The 15,298-nt window shown below is 47.3% G+C and overlaps 1 protein-coding gene across 1 annotated transcript in view; it reads left to right on the forward strand.

The window, feature by feature from the left end:
• Positions 1-15,031, forward strand: part of DCTD (dCMP deaminase) — a 47,481-nt gene extending 32,450 nt beyond the window's left edge. The window contains exon 6 of the mRNA XM_064369976.1: positions 14,827-15,031. Coding sequence (XP_064226046.1) covers positions 14,827-14,836 — 10 coding nt within the window. The 3' untranslated portion in view covers positions 14,837-15,031. The remainder of the gene's footprint in view (positions 1-14,826) is intronic.
• The last annotated feature ends 267 nt before the right edge of the window (positions 15,032-15,298 follow it).

Below are 15,298 nucleotides of genomic sequence, written 5' to 3' on the forward strand. Positions count from 1 at the left end.
GAAACAAGGTCTCACTCTGTTGCTCAGGCTGGAGTGCAGTGGTGAGTTCATATCACACTGCAGCCTCAACCTCCTGGGCTCAAGTGATCCTCCCACCTCAGCCTCTCAAGTAGCTGGAGCTACAGACATGCATCCCCACTCTAATTCCCTGGCTAATTGTTAGTTATTTTTTATTTTTTTTAGAGATAGAGTCTCACTGTGTTGCCCAGGCTGGTCTCAAACTCCTGGGCTCATGTGATCCTCCTGCCTTGGCCTCCCAAAGTGCTGGGATTGCAGACCTGAGCCACCTTGCATGGCCTAAACCTGGCATTTCTAAGAGGCTCTTCCTGTGCTTCCTTTGACCACCCACAGGTTTCTACGCATCTTTCAAGACTGAGTTGGATCCTGCCTTCTCTGTAAAGTCTCCCCAGATCTTCCTGAGCCTAAGTGACTTTTTCTTCTTTGAAATTCTACAGCGGTTATTGTCAGCAACTGTCTTTCTGGTGATGAATCATGACCTGTTTTATGATATCTCTTCTACTGTCTAGAACTGTTTTGAAACATTTCATTTAACTTTTCATATGTATCTTGTCCTGCTCTAACTGGGTTGTAAACTCCACAGAGTGCATGTGACATCTTGTATATCCTGGTGCCTGGTTTCTCTCCAGTCTGCACAATACCTTATGCAGAGGGGCTTCATACACATTTTTAATATTTCCACTTAAAAGTTATGAACCTGATTGCACTTTAATTCAGTGAGGTAGCTGAGCAGGAGCCAACCTTCTAAATTATTTTTTTCCATGCTGATTTCTTTGTGAATGGCTCGAAAAAAAATTGTCGTCTGGAATGTAAGAGAAAGAAATCTTCCTGTTAGCACCCAGGGCTAATGGGCACATTTATCTTTGAGAGAGACAGGAGATTACTATTTAAATGTCTTATTTTTAACTTCTGCGTTTCAGTTAAAGCATTCTTATATATGGTTTTGAGTTAGGGATTTGGCAATCATGAACACTCTTGGCAGAACACCCAGAGATGGTGTTTCACTGAAACCCATCTGATTAGAGGATGCCTTGACCTTTCCTGGTCTTAAATCACTGTGGAATGCTTTCTGTTGTAGGAGTTCTTTATGTTAACTTTTGTTAATGAAAACTGTTAGAAACTTAAACGTGCCATTTGGTCCAGATTTTAAATGGGCGTTGTGCTCTTGAACTGCTTCCTCTGCAGGGGCGGACATGGTGTGCAGCGTTTTGATTTATTCTGCCTTCCCCAGAAGGCATCAGTGATGCTTGCAGCTGTAAGTAACAGGCCCCTGACTCTCAGTGACTAAACAACTAGTGTATTTTTCCTCACATAATAAGTACAGTGATCAGCATTTGCTGGGGTTGGGTCGGCTGCTCCATGATGTCTGCAAAGATCTAGGCTTTTTTCTTTATTTCTATCTTTTGCTTTATGTCTTCAGGCCTGTTTTGTTCAACTCCAGGCATCCCATTCACACTGAATGCAAGAAGGAGACGGATGGTAGAGTGGGATGAGGCTTCTCTGCCCTTGCCAATCCCTTTGATCAGGAAAGCTGAAACTTTTTCAGAAGCCCCAGCAAATACTCTCTTCCATCCCTTTAGCCACAGCCGGTCACAGGGCCACCCCTAGCTGCAAGGGAGGCTGACAGGGTCCTTGGCATTCCACATTCAGTAGAGAAGGCTTCAGGGGAGAAGGAGGCTAGTAACTGCTGTCATTCTTGCCGTTGGCCATAGCATACCCCTTGCTTGGAAAATTGTATAGTGGCTCTTTGCATCCTCAGTGTTAAAGTTGTTGTTAAGTTGAAAATGATACTTGCTTCACAGGAATTTTGTGACCTTCACATTGACTTTCAAACTCCTGTGCAGGAAATCTTAGTTTGTTAGCTGGGTACAACTATAAAAGAGTGATGTATACATAGACACACACTCAGACCATTTGAGGGTCAGTTACATGGTCTCTGGCCCCTAAATACTCACTGTTTGTTTCCTAATAGGGATATTTTCATATCCAGTATAGTTAAGTATAATTATTAACGATGGTATGGTTAACACTGTTAGAATATCTTAATCTATTATTCATACCCCAATTTTGTCAGTTGACCCAATATGTTTCTTTCTGGTGTTTTCCGTGTGGGATACAGTCTAGGGTTTTGTAGTGCATTTTTTTGTCATGTCTCCTTAGCCCCTTTAATCTAGTACATTCCCTGTGGTATCACTTCTTCTGCAGCCTCTTTCTCCTGCTGCCTCACGCTAGCATTTTTTAAAAACATTTTGGTCTCAGGGCCCCTTTACACTCTTAAAAATTACTGAGGACCCCAAAGAAACTTTTGTTTCATGGGTCGTATTTGTCAGTATTTATGTTAGAAATTAAAACTGAGAAATTTAAAAAATATTTTAATTCACTTAAAATACCAGTAACAAACTATTACATGTTAACATAAATAACATACTTTTATGAAAAAATAACTATTTTCCAGAACAACAAAAAATGTTTAATGAAAAAAGCAGCATTGTGTTACAGTTTTGCCACTGTTTTTCATGTCTGGTTTAATAGAAAACAGCTGGAGTCTCATTTCCGTGTTTTCTCTATCTGTTGCAGTCAGTTGTTTTGGCTGAAATATGTGGAGAAAATCTAGCCAAACCCAGATATGCAGTTGGAAAGGGGAAGCATATTTTAATAGCATTTTCAGAAAATTGTAGATAGTCTTGGATACTGCACCACAATTTGATATATGAAAGTTTCTTAAAAGCTAGTTGCATTGTGAAATCTGAAATCATATTAATGAATATTTCATATTATCTTACATTAAAATCATTTGGTCTGTCTTGTATTTTGAGTTGATGTTTAACCCACACATGATATTATAACATGCATTGGTCATTTGGAAACTACTGGTTCACTGAATTATGCAGGTCTTTCAAGTATTGACACATTTCAGTGTACAATATTCCCAAGTCACTTTTGTAAATATCACCACTGATTTGAGAAAAATCTCTTTAAATACTGGGAAGCTGTCAAGTTCACAGTGATAAATAAGTTTTCCAAAATTCTGATTTTCTCTTGAAAGCTTGAATTTTATCATTCGATCACTTCATTTCCCTTGAAGTGATACATAGGCTTACTTTGTTCATTTTCAAGAAAATGTCCATCTTGTCACCAAATCTGAGTATCCACAGTTACTCTTTCTTTGAAGTAAAAATGGTATCCCATGAACAAAGGGGCTAGTTGAGCTTGCAACTCAAAACACTTGTGTTGAACTCTTCTGAGGATGTGCGAAAGTGCTTCATGCATGCTTCCCATCTCACCCAGGGAGCGTGAAAAAGATGACTCATTAGAGTAGGGGTTCCCTACAAGCAATACTTTTTCCTGCCGGCATCACTGAGGACATCTTAAGTGAAATGGTCTTTTTACTTCTCTGTCTTTGTTTTCTTCTCGAGTGTGTGGTGGTGAAGAGTGCATGTGGGTACCCCTGCCTCTGATTCCTTCACTCTCACTTTTACTCACCATTGCTTTGGTTGCGTAGTGCAAATGTCAACACAGTGAATAAGGCAAAAAACCTCTTAGTATTATAGTGAAGATTGTGTTGACAAAGTAAGCCCCATGAAACAATCTGTAGGCCTGTGCTTTGAGGTGCCAGCTGCCACAGATGACTGACAGTTTGGTTCCAGCCCGAAAGGTACTTTGAAAGTGTCTGTTTGCTGTTGACTTTGCCCCTTTCTATGTCTGCATTTCTTGGCCTGGGTGACATTGCCTGAGGGGGGAAAATGAGATCTTTTTAAGGAATTGATCATTTTCTTTTTACCTGTAATTTTATCTCCTATAATGTAGCAAATATGCAAGATATGATGAATATCATTGCTTTAAGAGAAGAAAAAAATAGACAAACTCTTGATATACACCAGGCTATCTTGGTTTGCTGCAGCTGATCAAAGGAAACAGTCTGTTATGGTTTCACAAATTAGAATATCACAGACTCTCTTCTAATTTAAGGCCCCTGTGTTAAAATGTTTATAAGAGATGGCGAATTGAGTCAGGTCGCAGCACTATATTTCAAGAGGATGAACTGTTCAGCCAAGGTCTCTCTGCAGTCCAGGCAGACAGCTGGAAAGGTGGGCTCTGAGTTCTGATTAAACTATATTCCCATACCAGGGGCTTCCTGTTTCTTGCATCCTTTACACTGAGAGGGGACAATAGTTCTTTCTAAGCTTAGCCGAGGCTGATTGGCCATCTTCGAGGTAGAGCTTTTAATTACCTGCGGCAGCCCTAGAAGGGGTGATGAGCAACAGAGCAATCAACACTTGAGCAGCACATGTTGGTGCTGATTAGCGCGGCTGGTTAGAGCCAGGACTAATGCGGCCGAGGTCACGGACTCGGCCCCACCGCCCAGGTAGCCCGGCCACCCTCCAAACGGCCGCTCCGCCCGGTCAGCTGCCTCACAGATGCTCGCTGCCGTCTGGAAAGGGGCCAGGGAGGCTCGAGCCAGCAGCCAGCACGGGTTCTTTGTGTTTAAAACCAAACAAAATAAAAACAGGTTCTCTAATGTACCACCCCCTGTGATCCTCTCTAGGAATATCAGACTTAATGATTTAAATTTAATTTGTTAGCCATTTGGTGGTTAATTTTTTTATAAAAAAGAAACAACCTAATGATTTATTAGCATTTTTATAATAAGCAACATTTAATATCTATTCATGAGAGTTCAGATGGATCAACTATTTAATTTCTTAATAAAATGAATCAGAAAAGTATTACTTAGAAGAAACCATACTGTGAGCATGTTCTCTGCGTGTTTTCTGACCTTGGTTCTGCCGTATTATTAGAGATGGGAATGGAGGGAAATGAAGCTGATTTCAGCCTTTCCCCCGCAGCTCTGCTTCCCAAGGGGGAGAGGCTGGGGGGCGGCACGGTGGAGTTTTTATTTAATTTCCTAAATATCACAGACTCATAACGACTAGATGTGCCTCTCCTTTCCACCATTACCCTGGTGCTGTTGACTGAGACAGGCCGGCCCCAGGTCACCCGCAGGATACACAGAGAAAGGCGCACACTGGCATAAGAAAAGTGCCTGACAAAAATATGCATATAAATACATTCAGCCCTTTGCTCCTGACTCTGAACAACAGTGCTCATGGGCACGTTTTGATTAAGCAGCTACTACTATCTTTAAAGGGGTGGGAGCAGGCAGGAGAGGGTTCTGGAAGGCTTCTGAGAGTCACAGGAGAAAGAGTTGAGGAGCAGCATTGCCACACGTGCCCACGTGCCCCCCACCCCGCCAAGTGAAAAAGGGGAGCTCTTTACCAAACAGCAACAGCAGATTGATGGAAAAGCATCGTGGCTGAGCATCTCTGGGTCACGGTGAGCGCTCACGGAAGAGACCCAAGGTGGAGTGTCCCTCCTGTCCCAAAGCACCTTCGGGTAAACACTGCGTGTTGGGTCCGGAGTGGGGAGGAGCAGCAGTCGGCAAAGCCACCACAGTGCTCAGTCCAAGCAGCACACGCTGAGGCCTGGGCGCAGCTCCACGCTCGCTGGGTTTGTAGCCCTGGACGCAGGGAAGAGCAAAACGCTGCCTTGGAAACACATTTTAATTGATGAAAGGAGTCTTTGTTTTAGCCACTGATGGTAGAGCAAGTGAACTCCAGGGCACTGGAGGGGCTTTGGCCCAATTAGGAAGTCAGCCAGAGCCTCCCGGCGCAGGCAGCCATGTACCCACCGTCTGATGTTTTGCCAACTTGCTTTAGTGCAGTCACTCCACGGTGCCTGGATGTTTCAATTTAGACTCCTGCTCCGTCAGGACTCTGAAGACGCTCATTGTCTGAGAGTGGGCTTCCTGCCTGTTACCTCTCTCCTCCTGCCTCTCCTGTCTTGAACACGGCCGTGACATTGCTCAGTGGCCAAGTGAGTTGTTAGTGTCCCTCGGCTGCGGGTTGGCAGATTTCCACTCTCGGAGGAGCAGCAGCAGGGTTTGCAGGCAAACGTCCTGGACTCTTTCAATGCCAGCCCAGCACCTTGGCACTGGGAGTCCTGGAGTTGTGAGTCATGTATGTGACCGGCATGGCACAGTCCTTGCTGGAGAATATATTAGAATCTAGAATCATGTTTCCAACATGGCTTTGTAGGTAAGGACATGCAGGTAGGACTTACTGGCTTGCACAGCTTTAGAGGCGGAAGTGGGCTGGGAACTCAGGTTTCCCAGCTTGGAGGCCGGCGCCCTTATCGAGACCCTGGGCCAAGTGACAAGGGGTCTTGGGACAGCTCATAAAGCTGGAAGCTAAGGCAGGCAACTGGGCACCGTACTCTGTGGCCCTCCACCACGGCTGGCTTTCCAGCCTCTCTGCTCCTGCCCTCTTATTCCTGATGCCCTGGCCTTGCCGGCCTGTTTTCCTTCTTGAACGTTCCTTCCCAGATCGTCGGCTGGACTTGCTATTTCTCCTTCCCAGGTGAGAATTCTCTCCGCCAGCTCTTCCCATAGTGTCCTCCTTCCTGCCTCTAGCACTTCTGCTCAGGCCCGGCTCCTCGGAGGGGCCTGCCCTGGCCCACCCTGTCTACCTGTGCTCCCAAGACCCCCACCTCCCAGTTACCATCGGGTCACCCAGTTTCTTTCTTTACATAACTCTTTTGTCTATTTGTCTTACTGTTTTCTGTTTGTGTCCCCCCAAAACAGCAGGAGCCAAGCCTGTTTTGTTCCTGTTGACTCCCTGGTGCCTAGAACGGTGCCTGGCCCAGGAGGTTTCTTTTTCCTCCCCGAGATGTCTTGCTCTGTTGCCCAGGCTGGAGTGCAATGGCATGATCTCGGCTCACTGCAACCTCTGCCTCCTCTTCCCCCTCAAGCACCATCCTGCGGTAATCTCTCTACAGGATGCTGTTATGAGAAAGACTTGGGACTGTGTCCCCACTCTGCACTCCCACGCCCCAAACTGGGAAGGTGCTGAGAGACCAAAGAATGGCTCAGACAAGTCCAGCTTGGTGAGTAGATGACTCTGTTGAGACTCACCTACAGGGCCCTTCCGGGTGGCGGGAGGACAACTCTAGAGGTCTGCAGTGCTGCCATCACTAAGCGAAGTCTCTGGCTCCTGTGTGTGTGATGGGACTGCCTTCGTAGGTATGTTCCCAGATACTCTCAGGGATCCACGCTTCTCAGCTGGGCCCCCTGGCCTTGGCTCCCTGCCCAGCTTTCAGGGTTCTGGCAGTGGACATCCACCCGACGTGACCTGGTGAGGCACCCATCACACCACAGATGCCCCTGCAGCTTTCTTGTCTCAGAGCAGGGCTGATCGCAGTCAGGCCCATTGCAGTGGAGGCGGACTGTGAAGAGCCAGACGCGGGACTCGGATCCTCTCTCAGGTAGGGCAGGCGCTGGGCACCCAGATCAGCTCCAGTTCCTGAGAGAGGGCGGCCTCGGAGTCAGAATCAAGGTGTTAATAATAGGGGAATTGATGTCAGAGAGGGGACCGAGGCAGTAATATAGGAACTCTCTATACTTTCCAGTCAATTTTTCTGTAAAACTAAAACTGCTCTAAAAAAGGAGTCTGTTAATTTTTAAAAATCTCAGAAAGAATGTGGCTGGTGCCACAATGAACAATTTGAGTGAGAAGAGCTACTCAGCGAGGTCAGAGGCATCAGAGAGGAAGAACACAGCACCCTGTTTTCTTTGCTACTCTTTATTGTTAGAAAGAACACTTTTAGAACAGACTTCTTTTGATGACAGATGCTCCACATTTTTGCCCGCTGGCAGCAGTCATGAATTATGAGATTTCTGAGGGGCACAGGAGTGCAGCGATCTAAACGAGGCAACAAAAATCAGCCAAGGGCTTATCAGGATCCCCTACAAATTCTATTGACTTTTTCAGATCTGTTTGTCCCTAGGTATGAAATAGAGAAAAGTCAGGTGAGTCTACCTTGCTAGTATGTTTAAAAGAGGATCTTGGAGAATTTGAAGGAAGACGTGGAAGAGGAAACAACAGTGTTTGGAGAAAGTCAGTAGAAGGGCTTGATAATGGAACAGACTAAGGGTGGTGCGTAGTTTTGAGGTTGAGAGAGAAATGGGAAAAAAAAGGGAGATATTCTTGGAGGCTTGAAGCAGGAGGCAGCAGCGGAGAGCAGCACTGATCAGGATGTGTAGGGAGCTTGGTGCTGAGGGCAGGGATTCTTACGAGAAAAAATCCAGTGGTCAGTCTTTTGGGGAGGAGCTGATGGGATGAGGGGCAGATGGACCCACCTGAGTGCTGTTGTACTGTCTGACCATCTCCCTTGTAAACAGACACTCCACATCCATGCTCAGAGCAACATTCTTCACAGCAGCCAGGAGGGGGATGTCGCCCAGGTGTTCCTCAGTGGATGAATGGTTAAGGAAAACGTAAACACACAGTGGAATCTTACTCAGCCTTGAAAAGAAAGGCAAGTCCATCCAACACATGCTACTGCATGCATAACTTTGGACAGTGTGCTAAGTGAAATAAGACAGTCACAAAAGGACAGATACTGTATATGATCCCACCTGCGTGAGGTGGCGAGAGTATCAAATTCATAGAGACAGAAACTAGGATGGTGGGTGCGGGGCCAGGGGAGGGGAAAATGGGAGTAGTTTAATAGATAGACTTTCAGTTTGGCAAGATGAAAAGTTCCACAGGTTGGTTGTACAGCAATGTGAATATACTTAATACTGCTTAACTGTACGCTTAGAAATGGTTAAGATGGGCCGGGCTCTGTGGCTCATGCTTGTAATCCCAGCACTTTGGGAGGCTAAGGCAGGCGGATCATGAGGTCAGTTCGAGACCAGCCTGGCCTACACAGTGAAACCCCGTCTCTACTAAAAATACAAAAAATTAGTTGGGCATGGTGGCGGGCACCTGTAATCCCAGCTACTCAGGACGCTGGGACAGAAGAATTGCTTGAATCTGGGAGGCAGAGGTTGCAGTGAGCGAGATCACACCACACCACTGCATTCCAGCCTGGGTGACAGAGCCAGACTGTGTCAAAAAAAAAGAAAGAAAGAAATAGTTGAGATGGTAAATTTTATGTTATGTGTTTTTTTGTTTGTTTTTTTTTTTGTTTTTTTTTTTTTGTTTTTGAGATGGAGTCTCTCTCTGTCGCCCAGGCTAGAGTGCAATGGAATGATCCCCGCTCACTGCAACCTCTGCCTCCCAGGTTCAAGCAGTTCTCCTGCCTCAGCCTCCCGAGTAGCTGGGACTACAGACTTGCGCCACCATGCCTGGCTAATTTTTTGTTGTTTTAGTAGAGATGGGGTTTCATTGTTGGCCAGGCTGGTCTGGAACCCCTGATATCAAGTGATCAGCCTGCCTCGGCCTTCAAAGTGCTGGGATTACAGGCCTGAGCTACCATGCCTGGCCTTGCTCTGTGTGTGTGTGTGTGTGTGTGTGTGTGTGTGTGTGTGTATAACCACCCTGGCCCCTAGAGTAGTCACCGGGAGCCACCTAGGGGGTGAATTTTCTCATATTTGCGTTCAGTTTGACCCCACCTTACTGTCTCTACAGTCACTGTCTTCCCATCATCCTGTCACGGTCTGCACAGCTGCCCATAACCAAATAGCAGGGACTGGGCGGCTTAAGCAACAGGCCTTTACTTCTCGCTGTTCTGGAGGCTGGGAAGTCCGAGATCAGGTGCTGACATGGCCGGGTTCGGGGAAGGCCCTCCTCCCGGCTTGTGGATGGCTGCCTTCTCACCTCGGGCTCACCTGGCAGGGAGTGGGGCCAGGAGCAAGCTCTCAGGTCTTTTCTTAAAAAGCTACTAATCCCATCGTGAGGGCCGCACCCTCATGACCACATCCAAATCTAATCACCTACAAAGGCCCTACCTCCAAAAACCCTCACACAGGAGGTTAAGGTTTTGACATGTGAATTTGTGGGGGGACACAGCTCAGTCCCTAGCACATCTTTCCCCAACCCCAGAATTCAAAGAAGCACGTATTCCTTCAGCTCCGTGCATTGTAGTCTCCATTCCTCCTCTGCTGTCTGAGCATCCTGGACTGTCTTGGGAGCACCTGTCCTGTTTCTACCTGGGATCTGCAGTGCAGACACCCCCTGAGAATGCCCACGCAGCTCCCCTGAGTCTTTTACCCAGGGCCTGGGCAGATATCTTGCTCGCATGGCATAAATATGATTGCGATGTGGCTGTGGGAGGAACCCGGGTCCACTCTGGACCGTGAGCTCCGGAGACTCTGACGCAGAGCTACATTTCTATTATCACTTAGTAATTGGAGTTTTGCAGGCTTGGGATTACTGCTAATGGAAAGCAAATGGGCCAAGAATCAAGAAGTCAGCACTTGAACAGCCAGCACCACTCAGTAAAGCAAAGAGGCTCTTATGCCACTTTATGTGGATAGAGATCATCATTTGTAGAAAGATTTGCAAAAATCTTCCCAGCCCATGGAAACAATGCCCACCAGGCCTTCTGGTGGCCCTGCTCTCCCTGCCTGGGGCAGCTAAGTGGCCGCCCAGATAGGGAGCCTCACCTGCAGCATGAATGAGCGCCGGAAGCCAGGCTCTCCCACTTGGCAGGGGCAAGGTTTGATGTTGCCTTGGCTGCCCGCTTTCTCACTGGTACACAGAGCTCAGAGAAGCTCTTGGAACCAAAAGCACTTGCACACACCCCACCTCAGACTTCCTCCGCCTTCTCACCAGCCCCTGCCCAGCGAACAGGCGGTGACAGGGCTGCCATGCGCTGCTGTGATGGAGAGCCCAGAACAGTGGCTCTTGACTCAAGGAGAGAGAAGTGGCTGTACAGAGTGACATTTTCCAGGGTTTGCTGACCCCTGGTCTCTGGGTTAGTCTTGCCCTCTCTCCTCTGTGGGGTCGTGTCACCATCATACATTTACATGAGGGGCCTTTTCTCCATAGATCACGCCATTCCTTTCCCAGTGGCTAAAAGGCGATTTAATATGCAGAAGCTCTGCTAGAACCACATTAGGTTATGACATAAGGGAATGGGAAAAAACATCTAAGCCCAAACTCTGCCCTTCAGCTGTCCTCCTGAGACAGTGCGCTGTGTCGGCCAAGGACAGAGTGGGCGCGCTGGGGCTCTTGGGCCCAGCAGGCAAGAAGAAAACAGAGGCAACTTCAGCTGCTTGCGAGAACGAGACTCAAGATTCGCACGAGTTCCTATGTTCACGTTGGCCGAGGGGCTCAAGGGACTCACTGCGTCCCTCCCTTGCTCCAGCAGATGCTGGGACGCTTCCAGACAGCCCAGGAGGTGAGGGGAGAGGGAGAGGCATGGAAACTCTCTTACCCGCTAGAAAAGAGCTTCCGCTGGTGACTCGCTCGCTTCGTCATTAAATGTCACTCCAGCCCGTGCGCACAGGGGAGAGAATCTACATCTAGCAGTAAAAAAAAGGTGATGAAATGAAAGAAGTTGTGAAATGACATTTTTTTCCAGCAGGTTTGTCATATCTCCTGCATGGAGGAAAATTGCTTTCTGTAAATCTTGGTCCAACAGAACAAAACACCTCTTTCTTTCCAGTTGGGGGGACAGCCATTCTCATTGGTATAATGAAGGTATTGTAAGCTGTGACTTTTACAAAGTCTGAGGGAAACCAATCTGCAATCTTGACAGATATGATCTTTCCAGATGCACTGTTCGTTTGCGGCGGCGAGAGAGCTCAATTAATTTATGAGGGAGGACAGCAGGATGTGACCCTTGTGCGTAGTCTAGGTGGAACTGTCCCTGTCTGAATTTAAGTTGTGGTAATTTAAAAAGATTTATATTAAGCTTTTCTTTCATTTTGAGAGTAGATTAAAATTCTAATGGAAACCATTTGTATGCATTTGTTGAATTGAATAGTATTTATGGCTGTGTAAAAAAAACGCTGCAAAATTCTGCCGATAATAAAGCCAGTGAAGCAAGAATAAGTGTAAAAACAGGAAGGAAATACACGATAGAAACCATACTGTATTATACAAGTGTAATGAGGGAGGCAAGCCGAGCAGAACGGGGCAGGGATTAGGCCCCCAGATGGGATAGTTTTCCTTATTTAGTGTAGGGCTTTTATAGCCCTTTTATGGCTTCAAACCAAATTTACATTTCGAAATAGGCCAGGTCAGTCCGCACAGACCCGGTGGCCGCATCACCCTCTCCCCTCATTCTTCAACTCCAGCCAGTGTCCGGGACAAACAGGCAGGACAGAAAATCCAAGCAGCCTCTCAGAGGAAAGGTGCTGATGGCAGGAAAAAAAGACCCTTGAAACAGGAGACAGGGTCGGTGAGCAAGGGGAAAATCGGAGCCCGGGTGTGCGGTACAGGAGGCAGAGAGGTAGCGAGACCGGGGACGTCACCGGGCTCGGGCCGTCAGGTGTGTCCCTGGCATCCACCGTCACTGCCGTGGCCACCTGACCGGTGCCCGTATGGAAGCCGCCCCATCTCCTCCGCAGTGAAGGGCGAGTTGCATGTGCCACCACCCTGTCCGTGGCCTTTCTCCAGGCTGGGGAAGACTGTCACAACGGCCTGACAATCTGCAGGCACAGCCATCTGAGGGGACAGAGTCCATGCAACAGCCACCAGAGAAAGCTCCTCTGCCACCTTTGCAGAGGGAAAGAAGCAGAATGCATCGTGGAGGCCCTTATCATGTGGGAAGGGCAGGGAAATCTGGCATTCTGTCAAAATCCATCTTAGAGTTGAGAGAGTTTCACTGGGAAACTCACATTCTCTCAGAAGTAGCAGCCGTGATCTCATCTCGCAGCCAGGCAGCACCAAGCGTCATGGTTAACAGTGCTAAGAGGGGAGAAAGTGGAAATGTCCTGCGAGCCACTGCTCTGCTCCTGTGGTGGTGCTTTCCCCGTCGTTGTAGGCGTGCTCTTTCCCAGAGCTGCACGGATGTCATAAAATGCCTTACGATGCATTAGAGCAGACTTGTGCATTAGCAAATTTCACAGATGCAAAGTGGGATTTCTGTTAACAGAAGCCGGCATGGAAAATACGGAACAGCTTAAGAAAATATTGTCTTCTCTCAAAATTGCACCGGAGCCTGAAAGGCAGGGGTTCCAGCCTACGCATTTTCTGAGGCAAATAGCATTGCCGCATGGCCCAACATACAGGCCCCTTCTTGCACCATGAGCCTTCCTGGCCTCAGAGTCCGGCCGCTTCTATTCTGTTTCTTCATGTCCTGTCTGTGAGTCCATGAAATGGGTCTGTCCAGTCAACTTGCATCCTTGGCTTCTAGGGCACTTCCTGGTACACAGTAGGCACTCAATACATGTTTGTTGAGCTAAGCAAATATGTACTCGGTCCTGTGGAAGATATGGTACGAGAAAGACAAGGTCCTTGCCAAAAAGGTGCCGAAGGCCCAAGCTGGGGGAAGGTAGTGCCCTCTTCAAGTAGGCCTTCAGCTCTGGCCCCAGCTTAATTTTACGTGACTAGGAACAAATTCTCGAAACTTCTTTTCTGTCAACTCTTCTTCACCCCCAGTATCACAACAAAACTTTACATCATTTAATGGTATTCCTGTGATAAGACAAGCACCAGGAGTTTGCCATATTCGTATCCTTATTGGACTCCCAAATTAATCTTAGAAAGCAAATGATGTCGGCCGGGAGCAGTGGCTCATGCCTGTAATCCCAGCACTTTGGGAGGCCGAGGGAGGTGAATCACCTAAGGCTGGGAGTTCAAAACCAGCCTGACCAGCATGGTGAAACCCCGTCTCTACTAAAAATACAAAATTAGCCAGGTGTGGTGGCAGGTGCCTGTGATCCTAGCTACTCGGGAGGCTGAAGCAGAAGAATCGCTTGAACCTGGGAGGCCAAGATTTCAGTGAGCCAAGATCGCACCACTGCACTCCAGCCTGGGCAATAGAGCAAGACTCTGCCAAAAAAAAAAAAAAAAAGAAAGAAAGTGACATTATTATTATTGTCATCCCTTTCACAGATGAAAAAAGAGCCATCAAGAGAATGAATAACTTATGGGAGAGGAAGAATTTGAATTCATCTTTAGTTCTAAGTCTGGTTCCCATTCATTTAATTCATTGTCTTAGCAATTATTGACTGGACATCTATGGTACCAGGCACTGTGAAAGGGAGGTGGTAGTGGGGGGCATCAGAATACATTGTCTCTGCCCTGAAGAAACTCATAAACTATTAGGGAAAACCCACATGCAAACCGAAAATTACCATGCAGGATGGAAACGCGAAGATAGTGGGATATAGGGACATACTCTCTACCACACTCACTCAAGAGAGAAGGTAGCAGGTGGAGCAACGTATTCATGAGGAGGGAAACTTGAACAAGTCCTTAGAAAATGAATACTTTCTCTTTTTTTTGAGATAGAGTCTTGCTCTGTCGCCCAGGCTGGATTGCAGTGGCACAATCTCGGATCACTGCAACCTCCACCTCCGGGGTTCAAGCCATTCTCGTGCCCTCGCCCTCCAAGTAGCTAGGATTACAGGTGTGCACCACCACACCCGGCTAATTTTTTGTAGTTTTAGTAGAGACAGTGTTTGGCTATGTTGGCCAGGCTGGTCTTGAACTCCTGACCTCAAGTGATCCACCCGTCTCAGCCTCCCAACGTGCTGGGATTAGAAAAATGAATATTTTTGCAAGCTCAACGACAGGAATGTCAAAGGTGGTGAGGTCCACACTCTGATGTCTCCTTATCAGTGAGGCCTTTTCTGACTCCCTACATGAAGAGCAAACTCGCTTCCCTTTGGCCAAAGCACTCAACATGTATGACGTCCCACACGGAGTAGGCTGAATCGTGGCCCTTAAAATATGTCCATGCTCTAATCCTGGGAACATGTGAATATATTACCTTATGTGGCAAAATGGACTTTGCAGACATGATTAAGTTAAAGATCTTGAGATTTCAGGAAGATTATCTTGAATTATCCAGGTGGTCCTGACATAAGTACAGGAGCCCTTACAAGAGAGAGGCAGCGGGTCAGAGAGGAAAGAAGGCGCTACGGAGCTGCTTTGCAGATGGAGGAAGGAGCCACGAGGACCTGAGAAAGTCACAGAGACGGACTCCCCCCTGGAGCCTCCAGGAGAAACCAGCCCTGCCGACACTTTCATTTCAGCCCTGCAAGACTCATTTGGGCTTCTAACATCTAGAACTGTGAGAGAATGAATTTGTGATTTTTTTTTTTTTTTAAATGGAGTCTCGCTCTATCGCCCAGGCTGGAGTGCAATGGCGCGATCTCGGCTCACTGCAACCTTCACCTCCTGGGTTCAAGTGATTCTCCTGCCTCACCCTCTGAGTAGCTGGGATTACAGGCATGCCCCACCATGTCTGGCTGATTTTTGTATTTTTAATAGAAATGGGGTTTCACCATGTTGGTCAGGCTGGTCTCAAACTCCTGACCTCG

This window comes from Aotus nancymaae, unplaced genomic scaffold (assembly GCF_030222135.1).
Source record: "Aotus nancymaae isolate 86718 unplaced genomic scaffold, 86718_ANA_hifiasm-v0.15.2.pri h1tg000006l, whole genome shotgun sequence".
NCBI classification, from domain to species: Eukaryota; Metazoa; Chordata; class Mammalia; order Primates; family Aotidae; genus Aotus; species Aotus nancymaae.